This window comes from Phalacrocorax carbo, chromosome 1, assembly GCF_963921805.1.
Source record: "Phalacrocorax carbo chromosome 1, bPhaCar2.1, whole genome shotgun sequence".
Classification (NCBI taxonomy): Eukaryota; Metazoa; Chordata; class Aves; order Suliformes; family Phalacrocoracidae; genus Phalacrocorax; species Phalacrocorax carbo.
This window is the reverse complement of record NC_087513.1, coordinates 81,147,605-81,170,857: the sequence shown is the minus strand read 5'-3', so window position 1 is coordinate 81,170,857 and position 23,253 is coordinate 81,147,605. Positions and strand designations below refer to the sequence as shown.

The 23,253-nt window shown below is 35.4% G+C and overlaps 1 protein-coding gene across 4 annotated transcripts in view; it reads right to left on the bottom strand.

The window, feature by feature from the left end:
* Nucleotides 1–23,253, bottom strand: part of CCDC91 (coiled-coil domain containing 91) — a 160,201-nt gene that overhangs the window by 17,288 nt on the left and 119,660 nt on the right. For all 4 annotated transcript variants that reach the window (XM_064462006.1, XM_064462017.1, XM_064462024.1 and 1 more), the window contains one exon: nucleotides 20,252–20,365. In XM_064462006.1, the coding sequence (XP_064318076.1) occupies nucleotides 20,252–20,365 (114 nt within the window). The remainder of the gene's footprint in view (nucleotides 1–20,251; nucleotides 20,366–23,253) is intronic.

Here is a 23,253-nt window from a genome sequence, read left to right as displayed (position 1 = left end):
TAATTATATATACTAAAAAATTCTGAATTAAGAAATGTCAATGAAATACAAACCATTCAAATACAAATTTGATTACAAGCACATAGATGAACTTGGAAGAAAAAGACAGCGAATTAATAAAAGTTTTATTTTAATAGGAATGACAAAATCTGGACCAAGTCCTCTCCTCAAAGCATTCACTTATTCAGTCCAATAGATTATTAAATGTCTAACCTCCAAATTCAGCTGACCCGTCTAACTCTCCCACTAGGATGGTAAAATGAGGGTATTCATGTTCATCCATACACAAGGATCCATACTTTTTTCTGGGTTGTTTTTTTAGCTTCTCTTAGTCAATCTAAAGCTCTCATGAAAATGCCAAGTCACGAGTTGCATTAAAAATGAGTAATTCTACACATATAATTAAGAACTTGCAATTTTTTTCTCTACTTAATCTCAAAACAGATTTTGAGAAAGTTGTACAGAACACAAAATAATATCTCAAAACAAATGATCAGGTATTATTCTCATACTTTCAGAAGTACAGTATAAAATACTTTTCAGTTACACACTGAAAGTTACAGTTACAGTGACTGGAAAGTTATGGTTATAACACTGAAAGATGGATCAGGCATAATACAAGAGACCCTCAGTTACAGAGGACAGGAGGTGTGTAAGGATGCATCACTTTCCCCATCACATACAGCTTTCCTAATGGACAACAGAAAGAAATATGGAAGTCTCTTCTATTTCATCATCAAATACTTGCAGAAGAGGGGGACCCTGCATGACAGACGTTGCATTTCCCTGGACCTCAAGTGTTGCTTAATCACCTAATGATGTGAAAAACACCACTGTGATCCAGTGATGGATACATCTGGGTGACATTAGTACAGTGTACACTGCAAATCTTTATTAATGTAAACAGCCTATACCCACAGAGCAAGTTGAATGATTTTTGTGATTGTAGACCAAATCCAAAGTTTATATACCTCTTTCAGTAATTATAATGATGCACATTGGATTAAAAACACAACACATCTAAATCACAAGAGCAGTTTTGCAATAGTGTAGTAACCAGTCATTTGTTGTTGAACATTGTAATTCATCCTGTTTATTTTTCCCCTTCTGGCTTTGATAGCACAATATTTTCTCAGTAATAACACCACTTGATTTCAGTTTCAACTGGAATCTTGCCTGACTAAAGAGTACAGGCATAACCTCAGTCTTTGTAGATTTATACAGTGAGGCACAAAAAGATATATGAAACAGTTTTAAGTAAAGAATTTCAAGCTCTGGCAATTTTACTCTCAAGTAATTGCAAAAAACATACAATAGGTTATGTATATAGTTTCAACTAAATTGCATTCATCAGCATAAATGATTATTCAAGGAGTTTGAAAATTATAATTTTGGTTATTTAACAGTTTCCTTTGGATTTTAATGAACCTAACTAAGTGGCAGAGAATTGTATTTTTTGCCCTTTCCATTTTAAAGACAGAGTACTATAATTTCCAGGAAATAAAATGCATGATGTTTAGATATTGAAAAGTGGCAGAAAAATGCCGTAAGACCCTCTGAAGAAAAATGTCTAATAGGACCTATAGATTGAAATACTCCATCAGGAACTACCATTTCATTTTAATATTTATAAGCTTTGAAATTATTGTTTCTAGAGAATTAAAAGTTCAGGAAAAAATGCCACGCTCACTTCTGCATCATAGGCAGTACACTGCTTCAGTATGCCTTATTCACAGAGGAGAAAAAGGAGAGCCAGGTGCACCAACTCATCTTACACTACAACTTTACATAAATCCCTTATTTAATCCTTTGGATTTATACTGCTCTTTGAGCTGGGTAAAGGAGCAGTGTGAAAATGCTCCTAAAGCCTCAATGTAAATGTTTCTTTAATCCTATTAAAGCCACAAAACAGGCCCAGCTGAAGGAGCAGGAAACTGAGCTAAGGAACTTTCAGTGACCCCATCTCTACTGTCTCTCTTGGCACTGACCCGTTGGTCATGAGTTCATCCTAGGCATGGCACGGACATTCTGACATCAGGCTGATTCAGGACATCAATACGTGAACCCCTATAATGTGTGTTTTGTAGTAACATGAAGTTTTGCATTGGTAAATTAAAGCTGAATTATTAAAATAGCTGATACAGAAATAAAAGATAGGATTAAATATTTTTTTTTAAATGCAACTTTGTTACATTACACAGAACTTTGCGTTCCCCAAACATGACATCGAATTAAGCCAAAAATGATACAGTTTTATTGCTTTTCTTCTAAGTCAGAAGAAGGGGAAAAAGTTAAAATACTCAAGGTGACACCACACTTTAAAAACTGGGAAACTGGTCTGTTAAAATGTGTTGGTGGTAACATTTAGGGTTTGGACTCTCATTAATGTGGCCCCAGGGAAAATATAAACACTCTTTCTGAAATTAAATCTTGAGTTTGCCCACCGCAGTCTTGTTTTCAGCTTCAGCTGCTGGCACTTCAGCCTGCAATTGAGGCCTTGCATCAAATGCCAAGCCAAACATTCAGGAACAAGAATGGTAACGACACCCTATTTTGTTCTAAGTCATATTAAAATATAGCAAGTATTAAAAAAAAAAATCACTCATTCGAGATTAATAACTTAAAAGAAACTGATTTTCATAACCTCTCCCACTTGCACTTGCCTTCAAATAATAAACCTTCAGAAGAAAGCTGTGCTTGATGCTTGAAATCAAGCACACTGGCAAAACAATAACACATATCAAAATTCTGATAACAACTGCCTAACACTGAAGGGCATAAGTTTTACCTACAGGGGTTCAAAAGTTATTTGTCTGGTTTTGATGCATGATTTTGCACATGGCTTAACACAAATGGCTCAATAAATGAAAGTCACCAATCTGTAACACATTTTTCAAGAAGGGTCCTTCCTATTCATAGTAATAAGATATACTAATATCAGAAATCTGCTACTGAAACATCTCATACCAGCATCTGTTTAAGTCCTCTCTATTACTCCCAGCCTTCTTTTCCTAAGCACACTGAATTCAAGGTGACAGTGTGCTGCTCCAGCTGTTAGGTTTTTTTCTCTCTCTCTCCTAGACTCTTCTGCTTCTGTAATTTCACAATGTAGATGGATTGAGAGTACCAGATAAAACACACGATATATCCTCTGTCCCAGGTAAGGAACTGGATCTCTTGACCAAGAAGAGAATGGTCAGCCCTACCTATCCTACCCTCAACTTCTGTAATGCCACATGGCACATACACACTACCCACTATATGGGAAAAACTGCCATTTGGATCTATGTGGGATGTATGTAGCATCTTATATAACCACTGCTCTAACACAGTTCTCCAGGTGCGAATCTGGGCTGCGAATTAATCTGACTCAAGGACTAGACCCTAAATGTGACTCAAAGCAGTGACTAAAGATAGCTTACCTGCCACTGGAGAAATGGAAAGGTTGAGGAATGTGAGCTTAACAATTTACCAAGGAGACACAGGAAAGGGTGTGCCAGGAGTTCTAACAGGATGCATTAGGAAATGTTCCACTGCTGATGCTCTTGAAGAATATGCAATTATGATATACTCTAGACTTCTACCCAATATACTGAGTGAATTCCAAGCTTATTTTTTGCCTTTATTTTGAAAAGTAATCATTAATACCAGCTCCACAATTTGAATGACAGTGTGACCAAGTAGGTGCCAATTCATGGCCCAGTCTACATCACTGTGTAGAAACCCCCCACTTTTATTTGCAGACTTTCTGGATTTCAGTCTGACAGCATTGGATAAGCAGATACTGTGTGCTTTTCTGAAGTAAATAATGGGAAAGAAGGCAGAGTGCTGGATTCTTAATACTGCTCTAAGCTATAGCTGGAAAGGGTTGGCAGCAAACACTTTTTAACCATGCAAGCACATCAGCACTCTTCTTGGAACCATAAAGCCAACTCTATATTTTAAAAACCGGCAGATTATACGTGTACAGTCTACTCGCTGAAGTTACTGTAGTAGTTTATGGCAACAGCTATTTTCTGTTCAATCCAAGACATTAGTAGGTATTTTATAAGCCTTTTGAAGCACATAATTTCACATTCACAAGCAATAGGTTTCTGAAAGGCAAGTAAAGGGTTTCTTCTTTTACTTCCACTCATCATCATGCCAGTCAGTTGTATAAATATATACTGTATTTGAAATACTGAATAATTATGCAAGTTTACTTGAAAGTAAAAATAAAAAAAGACTGGATGAGCACAGTTGAGAAGATTAGGCAATATAAAGTAAAAGAATTTAAAATCTAAATAATAAATCTAAGAAGCTGAGCTCTTATAGTGTAATTATCATGGATTTAGAGCTACATTAGGTTTCAAGAGGAGATTTTGCTGAGTTGCAATGGTTCCCACCAATACATGTATCACAGAAGTAGATACATCATGCATGTATAGAAGCACAGAGAGGAAAGCAAAGGTGCAGACAATGAGAGAAGGTAAAGGAATCCTCAGCTAAACAGAGCTGAGAGATGTTACCTATATAATAAATGTCCAGAAGGCAACCTATTTAATAATTTCAGGGAAGACAAAACATAGATAAGTGTTTTCTGGTAATAATATTGTTTTCAAATTACTTTTTACAATCACAGCCAGTTCCAGCTACCAGACAGACATCTTACTTCTCTTCTACTGTGCTGATTTCCCCCATTAATTTGATCCAATTCTTAATATAAAAAGACTTATTAAACTACAAGGTCCTTATGACTTATATGCTAAGGCATTTTTGCCAATATTGTAAAGAACTAAAATAATATGTCAACTGCAGCACTAAAATATGTAAAGGTAGAATTTTTAGTTTGATTTAAGAAAAACTTCATTGACCATTTTCTCTGATAATTTTGATGGATGAGTAATAGAGCAACTACGCAGAGATACACATATCCTGTCATATTGCCAGCATTTAGGAGTGAATTACAGGCAGTTCCTCAGACAGTTTGAACAACTCCAAGCAATTTGCTGCCTCTCATCAACAGGGTGGATAAACCTAATTAACACGAACTTTTACTATGAACATCGAGCATTCTCTTGCAGTCTTTACCTTGAATAATTGAATGCAAGATTTTTTTTTCATTTTATAATTTTCATCACAAAATCTTCTCTTAAAATATGAAAGAACGATGAACCTTGTAGACAGAGGCATCTTTCTCCATATATTCCAAAACTATGTCTCTGAAAAAGTTTGAGATGTCTTGTCAAAAAATGTCGCCAGCATCACTATCTCAAATTATTATTTCAAAAAAGTTAGCCCTTAGAAGAGTCCCTATCCCTAACAAACTCTGGCCTGTGCTAGTATTAGTAAAATGTGTTGATAAGGAAGACCCACTCTTCCCCAGGGAGGATGCACTGAGATAGGATGTAAGCAAATCTGAAAAATCTCATTTACAAATGAAAAATGAGTGGGCATTTATAGTTAATGTTTCTAAAGATTATTCTGAGAGTGATTTTTATGTGAGGTATCATTTTTTTAGTAGCAGGAGAAATAACAGCACTTTTTGGTTTTAAGTCCTTTTATTACCCTTTTCCATTTCTATTATTTTACTTTACTAATAAAAGTGAGTTGTTTAATTCTTTGGTCCTGAATCTAAACAAAGCTAAAAATGCAAAATCATAATTGAAAATACTTATAACAACTTGTTTCATAGCAAAAAGGAACCCCAAAGATATGCAAATTTTACATAATAAAGGCACAAAAATATTCACATGCCCTGCTTTGTTTGACATGTTCACAACTGTTAATTAAAATCCAGATACAGTAACCCCAACTCACATAGTAAGTTACTTTTTGCAACAGAAGTCAAAGGCATAAACCTAAAACAAGATTATGTTTGACATAACCATGACAACATCTGGCCATTCATATTTGACTTTAGAGCATATTTGATATGCTCTTTAGCACGTCACTACCCTTAATAGACCACACTTTTCTGAACTGACTGATGATTCAGTATACCAACCAACATTACCTTTAAAAAAAAAGGCCTGGTTTTGTTTTGTTAACCGAACATTTAACAAAATTGAAATTAAAAGTTTCTGAAGTCAGAAACTGAAATCTAAACTGGAAATCTTGGTCTGAATGCTAAACAAGTGATACCTTTTCTCATGGAATGTTTATCCTCGCCTATTTCTATTATTTTTATTACTCTTAGTTAGCCTGTTTCCTTTATTCCTGTTGTAAAGAAATCCTCTTCCTTCCTCTTCAGTCTCCTTTCTTCACTGCTAGACAATCTTACTTATTGGGGAAATTCTGTGTGTTAAGCAGGAAAAATAAGACTTCTAGTTCCAGACATAGTATTAACAGAATCACCTGCCTATAATAAACTTACTCAGATTTTAGAACAGTTACATGATGTTGACAGTACACATGGAGAATCGTTAATCAAAACATGTAATTGATCCTTGGGTTTATATATTTTTTAAATAGAATACTTCAGTTTTGTTCTGCAAATATTCAATATTTCTCAATACTAGACTCCTCTAGAACTCTAGGTCTTTCAAATTTTCTCTGATTTACAAGCAGTAAAAAAAATTACCTGTGGTGCAAGCAAACAACGAGTATTGAACATAAACTACTTCCACACTCTCTTTTATAAGCATGACTTAAATAATAGCCAGGTGATGGGAGCTGAGAATGTACCTAGCTTTGCAGAATATCCACACACCCATGTATTTCTGATATGACAGAATACAATAAAGATATCCTCTGTGAACACTGCAAAGAAAATACTTCACATATTAGGAAAAAAGAATCTACACAGATAACAAGGGTTATAACAACTGTAACACAGATCATCTGCAATCTATATTGGTAAAGGTGCTTTCAAGACAGATTTTACAGGCTTTGTAGCCAATCTACAAAATGAAAGGTAAAAAATTAAAATCAGTTCTAGAAGTGCATTAATGATAAATCAGATCTGTCTGGCTATACGTAATTATGAAATATAACACATGGAACTTCAAAAAACCTGAAATGCAATTTTGTACCATAACCAAACCCAAAAACCAGTGTACCAGATAGAAGGCTACTCAAAAGACCAAAACAACAGTCTAGTTATTTTCTTCAGACAAAATAAGCATACAAAATACACTCCACAAATCTAGTACATTATTAAAAATAACTCTGATACACAAGGATGGACATGGAGGAAATTAAGGGTGTTAATCTGACTGACTTGTAGATATTTCCGACTGTCCTGGGTATAACGTGATCACTATATTTTTCTTCCTTTAAGCAGCACTGTGACTACAATTCAACTGTGCACAAAATGAAATGCACAATTCCCTATCCAAATGTTAAGTAGATGTTTCTTTCCAGAATAACCCCACTGAAACTGGGCAAATGTATGACTTGCACTTTAAGGTACAGCCCAAGAGGAGCTGACCCTCTATAAATGTGTGTTATTAGGGTAAACTCCAGTATTTTATCCAAATATTCCAAGCCTCTTTCAGAAGAGAGCAAAAATATTAGTTTTCTAGTCACACGGTAAATGGCTAAGCTGACTGTTCTAGCACATACCAAGCCCCCTCAGAGGTAATCTCCCACACATCCCACTGGCTGCACAAATCCGCACATAAAGCACCTGGTCAGGGAAGCAGGCAATGGGCCTGGAATGCTAGTTTCTAAAAGTAATTGTATTATGACCAAACTAACGGAATAATTCCTCTATACAAAGCCAGAAGAGAAACTTGCCAGCTTTTTCTTCACTTTACAGTAAGACAGATGTGGCTTATACCAGCTTGCCAGTGATTCCTAAATATAAATAAAATACTGTTGTTGAAATAGGTCCTTAGTTTCCATAATATCGGAAAAAGTGATCTACGAAATACTAAACCCCAAAAATATCTCATTTGGATATTCACAATTCTGAAGTGTGCACTTATATTTTGGTAAATATTAGTCAGAGAAACGCAATGTTTAGTTATGCTTTCTTCTAAAGGTTATGAGGCACAGCTGCACAAACCATATGGGAACACACAGAAGTACACTGAATTTCATTACAATGGTTATATCTTTGCTCCTAGCTTCTGTCCCTGAAATCGGATGGGAGTGCATTTGTGACAAGTGTCTGTGTCTTTCAGGGAAACATGGGCTGCACAGAAACAAGCTCGTCATTCAAATGATTACTCAAATCCTAACACATAAGCTTTCCCCTGTTGGCCAAAATGCGCCCTTTAAAGTCAGTGAGAGCCATGTACAATGTAGCAGACAAAATGTGATTGCTTAATATAATTATTTTGTTGTCAGAAAACAAGCAGTAAGTTTTCCTGAAGGAAGATGAATGTCAATGTAAATAAAAATTAAAATTTTGTTGCTGGCTGGCTACGTGGATAGTAGTTCAGGAACTACAAATATAAGAAATGCTTACTCTAAGTACTTACCTCATGAGTAAGACTTTGTCATTTAGAAAATTTCTTTAAATAACCTATTCAGCACAAGATTTAATTGGTAGAAGACTTCTGTGTTGTGTCTTACTTTCTCCTATGTATGCCAACTTCAAGAATTTTTTTTTTCTCTGCACAGATAATGGTCACCAAAATTAAGATGAACACAAATAATAGGCACAACATTAGACTTCTGCATTTTTTTCTGCTGTAAACATGCAAACTACAACATATTGAATGAATATTTTTGAAGCACTTATTAGCAATGAATAGGCAGTAAATTACTGAACTATGAGATTTATAAACAACTTTCAATCTGTAGCACTGACAATAAAAATACTAGAATTGGACAACAGAATACTTTTGTAGACCTCCACTCCACAAAAATTCCTAACATTTGTGCGATTTTTAAGAGTTAACAATGCCTAGCTTTTAAAAAAAGGCAAAGACCATTTGCAGATTACGTAGAAGCCTGAACACCATCCAAGTTTGAAAAAAATATGAAGCAAAGAATTTCCTGACCTTTCTAACAACAAATAATTGGAAACAGATCTTAGTCTGAAGTACAGTAGTGACCAATTAACTGCTTTGATCATTAGAATTTTTATAAGACACCTGGAAATATTTTGTTTTTTACTTTTATTGACTTCAGCCTTACTCAGTTTCTGGACAGCTTACAAGGAAAACGTCAACATGAAAAAATCACATTTCTGTCTGAAAGTTTCATATCTTCTTGGAAGCAACCTCCAAGGTGACTAAAAATGAAGTGCCTCTGTAAAAACAACTCAAAGCACCATGTTATTTTTCTCCATTTGCTTACCTTCCACTTACTAAACATGAGTGAAAGAGCAACAGGAGACTGGAAGGCAAATTGCCTTTCTTTCTTCAGCTCGGTCAAAAGAGTGACTAACTGCTGTACAATATATCAGTTAAATTCTTCATTCCCCAGCTCTGCATCGTCATTGATGAGGCAGGTATTTTAGAAGTTCTGAAATCTTACTTGCTCTGAGGTAGCCACTGGCAGAGAGGCAGGCATACACAAAACAGGTAGGAAACAAGTATGATGGTGATATTCTTGAACTTTCTCATGCAACAGAGAGTGACAGACATTAGGAGGAACTAAAACTCAGCCTGAACTCTCTGGGTGGCACTCTCGTCTGCACAGATGTCTCCTCTGACAAACAGACATACACTTGTTTAAGTAAGTGTTACACAGCAACTTGAAATTGGTAACACTTAAATCATCTGATGTCCTGAGTTAGGAGTCCAGAAGAGTAGATTCTTTGAGTGACTCTCCAAGGAAAAGATATCCTTTGAGAGCATAAATATTCCCTGATATTTCCTTGTTCTTTCTAAAGAAAGTTCAATGCAGCACTGTCTATTTTACTCTGAGTAACAACTTTCACATCTCAGAAATGAACCGTACTTTTTTCAGTTGTGGCACTAAGCTTCTAATGAAAGTAATTCTGAAATGGGTCCTAGGAGGTATGTTTTACCCTAAAATAAAAAATCCTCATTATTTTCCACAAAATAAAAAAAAGTGTAACATATGACAGTTATATAGCCTGGGGAATCCACAGCATGGGTAGCATGAACAGGGAACCAAACAGGGATAACTACAGCAAAACTACAGCAAGCTCTACTTGCTACTGCAGCTGCCGAGCAAAAAAAAAAAAAAAAAAAGAGTGGCGATGCTGGCAATTTAGAATAATACTAAGAGCATTTATTAATCTATTCTTGACTCTGTATCTTCCACTGAAAATAGACAGAGTACACAGAGAGTAAAATTATTGAATTCATAGGAACACTTATGTTCATCCTCCCAAACACAAGTTCATAGAGTTGATCAGAGATGTCATCTTCTGTTTCACAGTAAATCTCATCACCTAACAAGATGTACATTTCACGAAACCGATAAGCTTATGACACTGTTATTTGTTTTCATTCCTAAAGATGTTTACAGAAATCCTTTGAAGTAACATTTCACTCTCCTGGGCTGGATGATGTGCTGAAGGCATGCATATCAAACAGTTTTTACTTTTAAGTACCAGGTTTTAATTTCATAATTTCATTTAAAAAAAGACTTAATGAAGTCAATGTTTGTATTACTTCATGACATGAAAGCACAATGGATTTATTAAAAGCTCGGTTCTCCAAGATTCCTGAGACAATTAAAACCAGAAATATTTGGAGTTAGACCTTGAGTCATAATTTAATTTTCAGCATCCTACCACTTTCCACAAATCCTCCTTTTTTTTCTTTTCTGGTAGACACAGAAGAGTTAATTCCACATATGCCAAAAAAAGAACTCAGATCAGAAACATCTATATTTAGTACTGAGGCAACAAATCGTACATGAGCCACAGGTAGGTCCTCAAATGTGGTAGCTGCTGCACTGGTCCCCTTGAGGAAAGGAAAACAACTTAAGTGCCTCCTCTTGTACTTCCCCATGATGTCGCACACAGCCAGTGGATTTGGCATGTGTTACAGACATTACCTTGTGGTTTTTTTGTTTTGTTTTGTGGTTTTTTTTTTAATTTTATTTTTTTTTAAGAGTCATGTAAATAATTTTTACTCTCTCTTCACTTTTTTTTTCCATAACACCAACATAAGAATAGGCTGTACGCAACATGTCAGGACATGTCAGACCAATGTCCATCTAGTGCACGTCTGGCTTTACCAGAGGCAAACAGCAAGTATGTAGAAAGGTGTATAACAGGAGAAGCTTGCACTGACTCTGTTACTACCATAGCCAGAGCAAAATATGTTTGCATTTAACAGCTCTTGACGGAATTTTCTTCCAGTAAATTTGTCTAGGTGGTTTTGTTGGGTTTGTTTTTGGTTTTGCTTTCAGTTTGTTTGTTTGGGGTTTTTTTAATTAAAAAAAAAGAACCATTTAGGCTTTTAGCATCTACAACATCTGGTGGCAAGGAGTTCCATATATATCATCTTGCTCGTTTTACAGGTGACATCTTCTAACTATATTTACTAGACCACTTTTTAGTAATTAAATGTCATATTTTAAGTACTGTTAATTGCAGCATTTAATGAATAAATTGTATCATGTTCGAATGCAAATGTGTTTGCATGCTAACAGAATGATCAGAAGGCTCTTTTGTATTGAGCAAGTTAGAAGATAGCAGTTTTGAGGCTTCCAGTAAAAATAAGATCATAGGAACCTCTCGGAACAGAGATAATACAGTACCTAACTTAAGAGACAAACACTTCTGAATATTTGTATTTTAGCTTGGTTTTTATCAAGAATACTCTTAAAATATGTTAGAACAAAAACCATCAATATTATGAAGGAAAATTTAAACATGTCCACAAAGACAGTAAAAAAAATGTATAACTTTTACTGAAGTGTTTCAACTGCACAGATGATCATGTCAAATACAAAGTAGGGGATAAAACCAAAACACACTCTTGTGTACTGCTTCTTCTTGAAGTATGCAAAAAACAAAACCATATGATGATACTTTTTTTTTTTTCCAACAAGAAATTGCAATAAAATTGAAACTAATGGAAAATATTATCTTGCATCTTTGTAAGTGCCAAACATCTGTTTCAGAGAAAACCCAGTTCAATTATTTATTTGACACTACTGGAAATAATTATTTTTAAAACACAAAATGAACAGTACTGTAGACATTAAAAAGCCAACCACAGGAATGGGGAAAAAATTTAAGCACAAAGAGAAAACAGTGCATAAGTGTCTTGCACAAAATCTAGTATGAATAAATAACCATAAAGAGAAAAAAATCCAAGTAATTGAATTATTTAAAATGTCAAATGACCCCACAGTAAAAATCCCAAAATGGATAACTCAAGAAGTAGGAATTACTGTAAAATAACTAGGAAAATTCAGTTAAAGTTCTATGTTCCAGGATAAAGCTGACATTTTTGAGGCACTTGTATTCACACTAAAATCATATGGGACTCTACTATTTATTTAAAGGGGTACTGGAGAAAGCACCTTATACAGAAAGTGTCATAAAACTCATCATTGATGATTACAGAAAGAATACCCAAGCAATTCCATATGCAAAAATAATGAACAATTACACTAAGGCCACACATTACAGAAGAAATCAAAACTTAGATGAGCAAAAATGTCTCAACTTTGTGACCATGTTTTAATTGCTCTGTATGGATGCAGAACAGACTAACACAAAATTATTACGACTGTTTTATCTCCTAACACTTTTACAAATATATACAATGGACAGATACCCCAGCTATTGGGAAAGTAATAACTGCACTGCTAGGAATCAGTGACCCTCTGCTGAAGAAAGCAGTAAAGAAGAAGAAGTGAGAAGTGGTTGACCTTGTGACCAGAGGACTAGGCTAGGAAACATGTTAGGCCAAAAAAAGGCCCACGCTGCCAAGGATCATCCTGGCCCCTACCAGTTCAAATGGAGATTCATCTGAATGACAAATTTATGAACTGACTGATTCCTAATACAGCTTATGCCATAAATTGGAAGAGGATTACTCCAACTGCTTCAGAATGACACGTCGATAACCACTTGGGAAAGGAGTTATATGTAATGGCAAAAGACTGATTTGATAATCCAAAAAGTCCATTCCACTCTTACAACCTTCTTATTCCAGAAAATCCAGTTATAAATAAAAGTGCTTTTAGAAGCCAATGTGCAAAATCAGAGGATCTGACACAGAATGAACAGAACCCCCCCAACCATCATGTTTTTTAAACAAATCCTGGACTTGTGAAATATCGTATTTTAGTCAATAATTACTAAATTGCTGGGGCAATTTTTGTGGTATATGGCTAAGCTATGCATTCTTGCTTTGGTTCTCACTGATGAAAGACTAATGAGAGACTGTGATACAAACTTCAAGTTCTCTTCTGAATCCTGATATGTAGTAGGTTAGACTGTTTCAGAACATGTACTTTATGTCTGTCAGGATAAACACTGTTTGAATCTGACCTTAAAAATCAAACTTCATACTTCTTACTGCTCCTCCACTCCCCTACAAGATTCTAAGTTTACTAATCTTCATCAGGAATGTGTAGTTAAAAAAAAAGCAGAACCGTAGACTTATACTGACAATAGTTTTACCACAGATTTTTCTTACTGGACTTATTTGGTACTTTTTGATTTTGAGAAACAACTGAATTGGTCTTAATTTGTTTGTTTTTTAGATACACAATAGTGCCAGAAAAATGAAGCCTGCTTGAATTTGAGTTGTCAGTCTTAAAATGTAATGCACCCTTCTTAGAACCAATAAATTTAACAATAATTTTAACTTACCTGCATACAAAACCATATCTAGTCTTTTCCTGGAACTCATCAAGTTTACATTCGTAGTTTGAGACTTGAACTGAAAGTCGCAATTTCAACTTGAAACATAGAGCACTGAATTGAGGTGAGACCATTCTAGATTTTGTCTGATACTGAAATAATTTTTATGCCAAAATTTTACAGTTCATGCCATCTGAAGTAAACAGGATCAATTACAGTGCATAAAATAAAATATGCAAACATATTTGTGCAGGATCAGATCTATAAGGATATTTTCCGCTGGGTAGTCCATTTGGACAACTAGACCAAAAGGTAACAAGTAATTTACTTTTCTTTCATCTTTATTGCAGGGGATTTCAGTATGAGTTTTTTCCCTAGCTACTGTACAGTAGATCTTTGGCTGATGATAAGTTTAGTAATACTAGTATATGCAATCAACAGGAAAGAAAAACAAAAAAAATACGCAGAAGCTAATTAAGTATAAATATTAATAATATTCTGAATGCCCATCTTTTTCCTTATTCTATATGCAATTATGGTATATAAAGCCTCACAGGAATTAGTAAAGGAATGTATAGGCAGTTGGACTAGATGATCATTGTAGGTCCCTTTCAACTGAAATATTCTATTCTTTAATTCATATGGAAATATTTACTTCCTGGTATGTTTTACTGATGGTGCATGGATCCAACTGCATTCCAGTTCACCTGCTAGAAACACAAAATGTTGTGTGACTACATAGCTAAAATAATAAAAAAAAAATCCCCACTTATTCATCGTTGGCATTGAAGATCTTAAATATTTAATTTGAAAACACTGAATAGGCCGAAATCCAACTAAATCCAATCTTTTCAGACTTTCTGAATTATTTTAAAAAATCGTTTTTAAGTTGCTTTTCTTGCTTTCTAACTGCAAATTAATAAAAAAGAAATAATCTCAGCCAGTCATACAAAATGTAACTATCTTTCAGGAATTGTCTTCATACAACAGCAGGCACTAAAGTCAATTGCCTAAAGAGAAAAAACTGCAATTCCTTATTGTGAATACAAAGAAAAGGCCAAAAAGTGGCCTTTAGGAATACCTTCATTCTTTCAAAATAAGATTAAGAAGCAGGAGAGATTAATATACTCCAATCCTGATTTTATTTTATTCAGATACTATTTTCTTGCTATTTTACAATTTATTATCAAGCTTATTTCCTGTTCAGAAATTAACCATTACTCCTGTAAATCAGCTGGCTTTGCTTCTTTCAGACCAATGGATTCTGAAAATGCACCTTTATTACATTATAACAATTCCTATCTTCTGCTCTACAGCTTCATGGACTGTTGCATCTGGTGCAGGCTGCACCTCATTTTCTTCACGTCTTGGACCAGTGAAAGGAGGCAGAAGGTAAGCAAACGACTACGGCAAAGGTGTTGTCCAAACATTAAACAGGAAGCTAAGATACTTTCGTTCTTCCGCTCACATGTTTGGAATACTTCTAACATACCTCCAAAATTTCAGTCAATCTTGTAACTACATTACACACAGGAGCAAACAAACAACAAATGTGCAAGTTCTTGTACTTCGGGACAAAGCTGTTTATATTCACATAATTCAGCACTAGCAAAGAGAAGCAGAGAGTGGTCAGTGAAAGGGCCAAACCTCGACATGAAATCCATACAAACTGGAGCAGGGATAGGCCAAGCCTGTCTTTATATTCCTAACAGAGCATCATGTGCCCATTAATCAAGTCTTTAACCAAAAATATTACAAAAACAATACAGTTCTACAAGTCAGTAATAGGGCACTGCTATGCCTCTGTCTCATTGTCCAGGGATCGCAGTTTGGGAACTGTAATACTAGGCCATAGTTTACATGCCATTAGACTCCACTTCTTGTCCTGATCTCCAGGTAATAAATACAAATATGAATACACACATGCATATAAGAGCTTACATACAGACATGCAAATGTATGCTACCACACCAGCATGATGTTTTAGCAAAAAAAAACTGTTAACCCTTAAAAAAAAGACAAGAGCTGTTCCACCTAATAATGGGCAACCCTTTCACATACATTCAGTATAAAAACAAACACTAGAATTTTTAAAGAATTAATGCAAAAAGGTGATAAGTGCTACCCACTCCAACCAACACCACAGGCACAGTGAGCCCCAATTGCTGGCCTACATAATTTATGGTACCTTGGGGTCACTTAATGTGCTGGGGCCTGTCACAGTACTGGCTGTTTTCAGAGTAGTCAGATGACCAACGACCAAAATGCAGGGCTAGAGGTTACAGGATTATGAACATCAGGCAACAAAAGACAATACTGACAAATGAGTTAATGACTCTTGAGCTTACATCAAAATGGATAGACTTTGGATACTCATGGACAAGGGCCTCCTTACTCTTTACTCAACTCTGAAAGATTTTGCTTCCCTCTGCATCCACGTCTCATGGATATAGGTGGCACACAGTCTTGCACTGTATCCATGCACTGGATACCAAACAAGAATAACATTTATTTTTATGACAAAAGTGAAAGTAGTGCCTTACCATTTAATCATACTTCAGTGCCTATCTCCTTTTTATTCACCTCTCTCCCCTCTCTCCTCACGTCCTACTCCACTAGCAGGAAGGTAAAGCATTGTTTTACCTTGCCTTCTTGATACTTACATGCAACCAAGGATATATTACAATATTACAAGGTCAAATAGACCTTCAGGTAATTAATAAAGATAATTTTGTGCACATAATGTGGATGTACCTTTGCTAGAGAAAGCAAGTCTGGCTAATAGTTGTAGCAAGTGTATACAAATTTGACTCAAAAGAGTTCTTCAAGGTGGTATTAATGTTTATATAAACCTCTGCAAATTTGGTAGCTATGCAAGATGTCTTTGAACAGATATGACAGTCTTATTCTATTTGTTTTGAAGCATGCTTCAGAATGGTGGTAGTTTTGAAATAATCATGACATAATAGAGAGACAAAATCCTGATTGAAATTTCCTTATCTTAGATATCCAGCTTTTTAAGATGTTATCTGTAGCAAAATAAAACACATTTTTCTAGTATAAAATTTTTCATTTAACAGAACAGAGAAAATAAAACTAAGATTGCAGTACATAAGTTGAACTGTGCTATATATCTTTAAAAACTTGGGATTGTATTTGAAGTATGAAAAAGGCATAAGCACAATGCTTTGCTCATCTTTCATTTATTGCGTGAAAACATATGTTGTCATCACAGTTTCCTTTTTTTATTTTTTAGCTTGCAATGTACTTTAGTCAAAGGTGAAGAATTGCCAACAAATTCTCCACTGGCTTTAGAGCCATTGTTTGGCTTGAATATAGAGCCAATTACATTTGATCTTGTCTTATGCTGGGCATTTTAGCATGATGATATTGTTGCATTATTTTCCATTTCGTCCTCTTAATCTTACCAACACCTTATTTTTCGTATTTAAAAAAATGCATTGAAGTTTGCTTGTTTGTGCATGAGAAAATATGAAAAAAGAGACTGTAAATAACTTTTGTTTCACTGATACTGAATGTAACTCATTTGTGGGTAACAATGTCAAACATATGTGTAAAACTACTTGGCTTAACTCCTAGTTATTTATTGGTGAAAGGCTTTGAAATATGGTGGTCCTATAAACACCCTAGGTATGGAAAAACTTTATGCATATGACGTTAAACTATTTAGATAAGAATTTTATCAAAGGCAGGACATTCAGTTTCCACAGCTCTAAAGAATTCCCATTGAAAGATTGCTATCAAGAAAGAAAAGGGTTGAAAAGTGCTGTGTAAGGACAAAGGAACATACTTCCTTTTTGCTAAGTAACTTTCTACTAATTCAAATAATCCCAGGTGTACATCCCATATGCTAAGTGACTGTTAAACTGTACATAGGTTGCTGATATGCTGGACTCCTGCTTGGTAAGTCTCTGAACACTTAAATGATATAGTGTCTTGGCTCCCCAAAATAACCACAGTTTTAGCGCTAGCATAGCTAGTATATAACTCAAGTCAGTTTTGGAACTGCAACAGACTTCTACAGTTTACTTTCAATGTATATGTTATATTGACAGAAATTATTTCTATAAATAATTATCAGATCAATCTATTTTTAAAAAGACTCATCCATAATCAATTCTTTCTAACTCAATATAAATATTTACTATTATATACAGTACAATATAATGTTGGCCTACATTTATAATGTACTGCAAAACTTGTGGAATTGCCAGATCCAACCTTTACAAACTGTTACAGAAATTATTCTGAGAATTCAAGTACAAATACAACTGTAAATGCCCACCAGTATTTTAAAGTATTTGTAGCAAACAAGTAGCTGGCCAAATACACAACTAATTTTCTTAAACTGATATGACAACTATTGCAATTTTCCTAAAAGAAAGCTTTAATGGAATAAATGACTAAGCAAGTTACAAGCTACTTTGAAAGCTGGTATATACTACATTTACCATGAGGGATAAAATGTACTTTTACTATTACAAAATAAGCTCGATAAGAATTCGTTTATGAGTCTTTTCCTGAAGCACTTAACCACTGCTAATCAAGTACAAATACTGTTGTCCCCACATCCCACGCTTTTAAGGATTCTACAAACTTATTTTCAAAACAGTGATGAAACATATACGGTGTATGCTACCTTTGGAATTGTGTAACTGGGACTCCACCCATCACTCAAAGGGAAAAAAACCATCACTGAATCTCAGCCAGGAAAGTGAGGCATTTTCCCTGTTTTCTTTCTACGAATTCCTTCCATAAGCTGGCTCTTTTTAGTATAGTCCATAAAGTATATTTATTACTCTGACAGGTGCATGGGCTTTAACCAAGGTTCATTTACTCTGCTTCTTATGTAATCATACAAAAGCTATCATGCCAAATTATTTGGAGTTAAAAGCATCTTGCATTCTCAACTTAAATAGAGACACACTTTATAAATCTTACGCCAGAAAAATCTAACTGTCATTATATATGACTCTTTTTAAAATGAATGGAAATACGTGTCAATTGATAAATAAGGGAAAACAGTTGACTGAAATACTTTTATATTCAAGAACTCTATGGAATAAATACAAATGATGCTCCTACTAGTTAAACCAAAGAGGATTTTGTTTCTTTGAGGATTGTATTTTCATTGTTTTACTGATTTTTTTAAAACTTCACAAGGACAAGACAGACTAACAGTAGTCAAAAAATGGAATAATGGCAATTGCCTCCAACTGTGTCTAGGTGGAAAGAAAACGGAAGAAAGTCTCCATCCCTGATGCAAATGGAAATATAAGAGATTAAGGACAGATAAGTTGCTATTGAAGTGCCTGCAGGAAATTACCATCAATTTAAAACGGCGTGATCTAACTGCCAACAGTGAGGAGTCCGCATGAGATGGATTCAATCATCTGCACTAGTGGTCCTATTGACCAATTTATTTATGATACAAGATACTTTAACAGTAGACCTATTCTCACTTTCCCCAAAGCTTATCCTTCATAAATGGCCAATGTCAGATATAAGCAAGCTCAAACATCTTTATGGATCGTGTTTTCCCGGGACATCTGTTTAAGTGTCTTTGCTAATAGGACTCACACTGCTAAATGTGAACACCACACACAGCATAATGGAAGAAAGCTCATCCAATACTAATCTTAACTAGTAGTAGAGGGATTAACTTCTGAAGTTAAATCCTATTTCCCATAACACTACTCAGCCCATAAAAGCAGGGAATAGAAGAGGCCAAACACATTATTTCTACTTCCTTCTCAGGACATTACCAATTAGATTCAAGCTTAGTGACTTTATTTATTGAGAATATTGAAGTAACTGAATTTGATCTTGAGCTGCCACCACCATATAAAAGAGGGTTTTTAAAATAATTTTTTTTGTTTTTATAAAGAGCCTCAATGGGCAGAAGTGTATTTTTTTTCCTCCTTCTACTGAAAGCAAATCAAATTGTCTTTTAAGTTACATTTTACTGTTTATACACAAGCATGAAACTGCAAGTATATAACATTAACAAAATACCTGACACCAAGTTTCAGAATATTACAACATATCATAACAAGACCAGTGCACTGGCTATAAATCATGCTTGGTAGAATGCCAATATATTCTCAGGTTGTCACAAAATATGGTTTGAGAGGAAAAGTAGAACGACTTTTGTGTGCATGCAAACTGCACAAAAAAGTTCATCTGTGAACATAAAATAGCATCTGTTACTGATACTGAAATGCTTTCAATGAACTGACCTGAGATCACAATTTGAATTTGACAGATTGCATTTATGCCCCATCTTTAAGTTACTGTAATAAGACTGTAAATTTCAACCAATGCATTCATTTCTGCTTTTCCGCTTTTTAGCTTGTGATAAACTTAAAATTCTATAAATATACATGAAGAAATATATCATAGTAACAAATTGTTTGAAAAAAGGAGTGACAAATGTGAAGACATAACTCCTGATTCTGTTTCCTTGTGCACTTTAAGACAGGTTTTAGGATTAATGAAGTTCACCAATTTCTCACTGCATGAAGTAAAACCCATTAGCCACTGGTAACTCACCCTCTTCTGCTCTTTGATATATTCCATCAGTTCCTCTCTTGTCCTTTTCACTGCTTCTTCGATTGCCCTTTCACTTCGTTTTTGCTCTTCCATTAATGCTTCCTTGACAATTTCCTTTTTAAAAGGAAAACATGTAAATGTAAATATTAAAAGTATTTCACAAATGTAATACAGGTTATCCCTTTCCTTCCTACTAAAATTTTATCATGACCACCCTCCTTTCTCAATGATAGTTATCCTAAATGTTTGCAATATCTTTACAAAAATTAATAAATTCAGTACTTTAATCACTAAAAGGCCTAAAGAAGAGCAAAATAATAACTTGAAAGCTGTCTTAACAGATAGATAATGTTCCCTCAGAGCAGAAGAAAAGGAAGCAATACAGGTATTACATTCCAACAGAGACACGGATGTACTAGTTGCTACTAATAAAATAGAACAGAATAGAATGTTCCACTTGGAGGGGACCTACAATGATCATCTAAGTCCAACTGCTTGAGCACTTTAGGGCTGACCAAAAGTTAAAGCAAATTATTAAGGGCATTGTCTAAATGCCTTTTAAACACTGACAGGCACTGGGGCATCGACCGCCTCTCTAGGAAGCCTGTTCCAGGGTTCGACCACCCTCTTGGTAAAGAAATGCCTCCTAATGTCCAGTCTGAACCTCCCCTGATGCAGCTTTGAGCCATTCCCACATGTCCTGTCACTGGATCCCACGGAGAAGGGATCAGCACCTCCCTCTCCATTTTCTGTCCTCAGGAAGCTGGAGAAAGCAATCAGGTTGCCCCTCAGCCTCCTTTTCTCCATATTGCGTGCTGTTAAAAACCTACATAATGGCTGTTCTAACATCACAATAAGCAGAGTCCTAATGACAATAATTTTGTTTTCAAACCTTGGGAAACACCGGGGTCATTCTGTACACAGGAGTAAAAAGCAAGAGTGGGTACCCACCCACCCCACCCCCAAATTAGCTTTAGTCTACATCAAATCTGATTCAGTACTAGAAATGTGTCACAGTAGAGAAAGCCAGGAACCACTTCTTAGAACACCTCTATTATCTCCAGTACAACTTACTTATGTAAGTTATCAGCTCAGGAAACAACCTCCTGGGCTGAAGTCACTGTCCTGAAAGTTAAGTTCCAGCATCCTAAAGCCACTCATGAAATAAGTAATAACTTTATTTAGCCAAGTGTTTTGTTTCTAAAATTCAGTAAAATGAAGTGACAAACACAAGATTACTGAAAACGAACCATACAAAAATTTAACATTTTCAGAAAACTACAAAACATCCAGTAAAAATAATCACACTTTATTAAGTGATTTGGATGGGAGACCGAAAGGGAGATGGAAAGTGTCAGGTAGTGGCCTTTGCAATTCCTATGCTTTTGTGCTAGATGTTCAAAAGCAGAAGTCGCAGAAACACTAGTAGTGCACCTGCAGAATGAAGCAGGGATTTGTGACACACACTTCTATTAACAGTATCACCAAGCCTACTTAGCGCATTCATGTTTAGCATAAGCAGCAAGCTGTGACCAGAATTCCATAGGATGAAATTTTTTTTTTTTTTAAAGAATACAAACACAACATATTTGTAATCTTTATAGCTATTCAGAAATATTATTTCTTAAGAAAAAAAAGGTTTGGGTTTTGGTTGATTTTTTGGCAAGAAGCTCCACAGTCCCTCAAAAATAGATGTGAGAAAATTGGAGAAAAAACATGGATAACTGTTGCAATACTCACAGAAACTGTAAATAATGTTACACTATTTTTTCCTATGGACCAAAATTCACCTCCCGTATTACTGCACCGCAGCCATGCACCACAGATACAGCTGAACTGAGGATCCAGTGCATAATAAAATAAATGTCTAAGCAAAATAGATAGCCATCGAGGCCATGTTGCAGTTGCTCTGAGGGAGGGTTTGGAGAGCAGCACATGGAAAAGAAGAATCTTAATTTCCATCTAGGAGCAAACTTTCACAAAACTGAAAGCAATGCAGCCATGGAAAAAATCAAATTAAAAACAATGGAAATAATGGGAAAAAAAGGTTCAGAAAGGAACACACCAGGACTTCTAGTGTATTCATTCACATATATGATTTTTTTAAAATAAAAACCTTTTGAAAATGGAAAGTAAATATACATGTACCATCTTTCTCGTTATTGTTTGCTGACTGGACATAAAACTATACTAGCAAGTGCTGAAAAGATTTGTCTATGGGTTTGCTTGACTGCAGAGTAATACAGGTATTTTATGACATTTACAACTTGGATTCATGGGAGTGGGGAAGGTTACTCTAATCTTTGGTTTTTTCTTTTCCTTTTTCCCCTTCTTCATTTCTCCCCTCCACCTCCCCAATCTTTACTGGCCAAGGACCAAATATCTAAACAAAGTTCAAACTCTTTCTTTTGCTATATGCTACACTATCAGATATGATCCATCATCCATAGAATCATAGAATGATTTAGGTTGTGAAAGACCTTTACAGATCATTAAGTCCAACCGTTAACCAAATGCTACCAAGTCCACCACTAAACCATGTGACTAAGTGCCATGTCTGCATAGAAACACAGAATGATTTAGGTTGGAAAAGACCTCTAGGTTTATCAAGTCCAACCGTCAGCCCAACACTACCATGTCTCCTAAGCCATGCCCTGAAGTGCCACGTCTACCCGTCCTTTAAATACCTCCAGGGATGGTGACTCCACCACCTCTCTGGGCAGCATCTTCCAATGCCTGACCATTCTTGCAGTAAATATTTTTTTTCCTAATATCGAGTCTAAAGCTCCCCTCATGCAACTTGAGGCACTTTCCTCTTGTCCTATCACTTGTTACTTGTGGGGAGAGACCAACACCAACCTCACTACAGCCTCCTTTCAGGTTGCTGTAGAGAGCAATAAGGTCTCCCCTCAGCCTCCTCTTCTCCACACTAAAGAACCCCAGTTCCCTCAGCCACTCCGTGTAAGACTTGTTCTCTAGACCCTTCACCAGCTGCGTTGCTC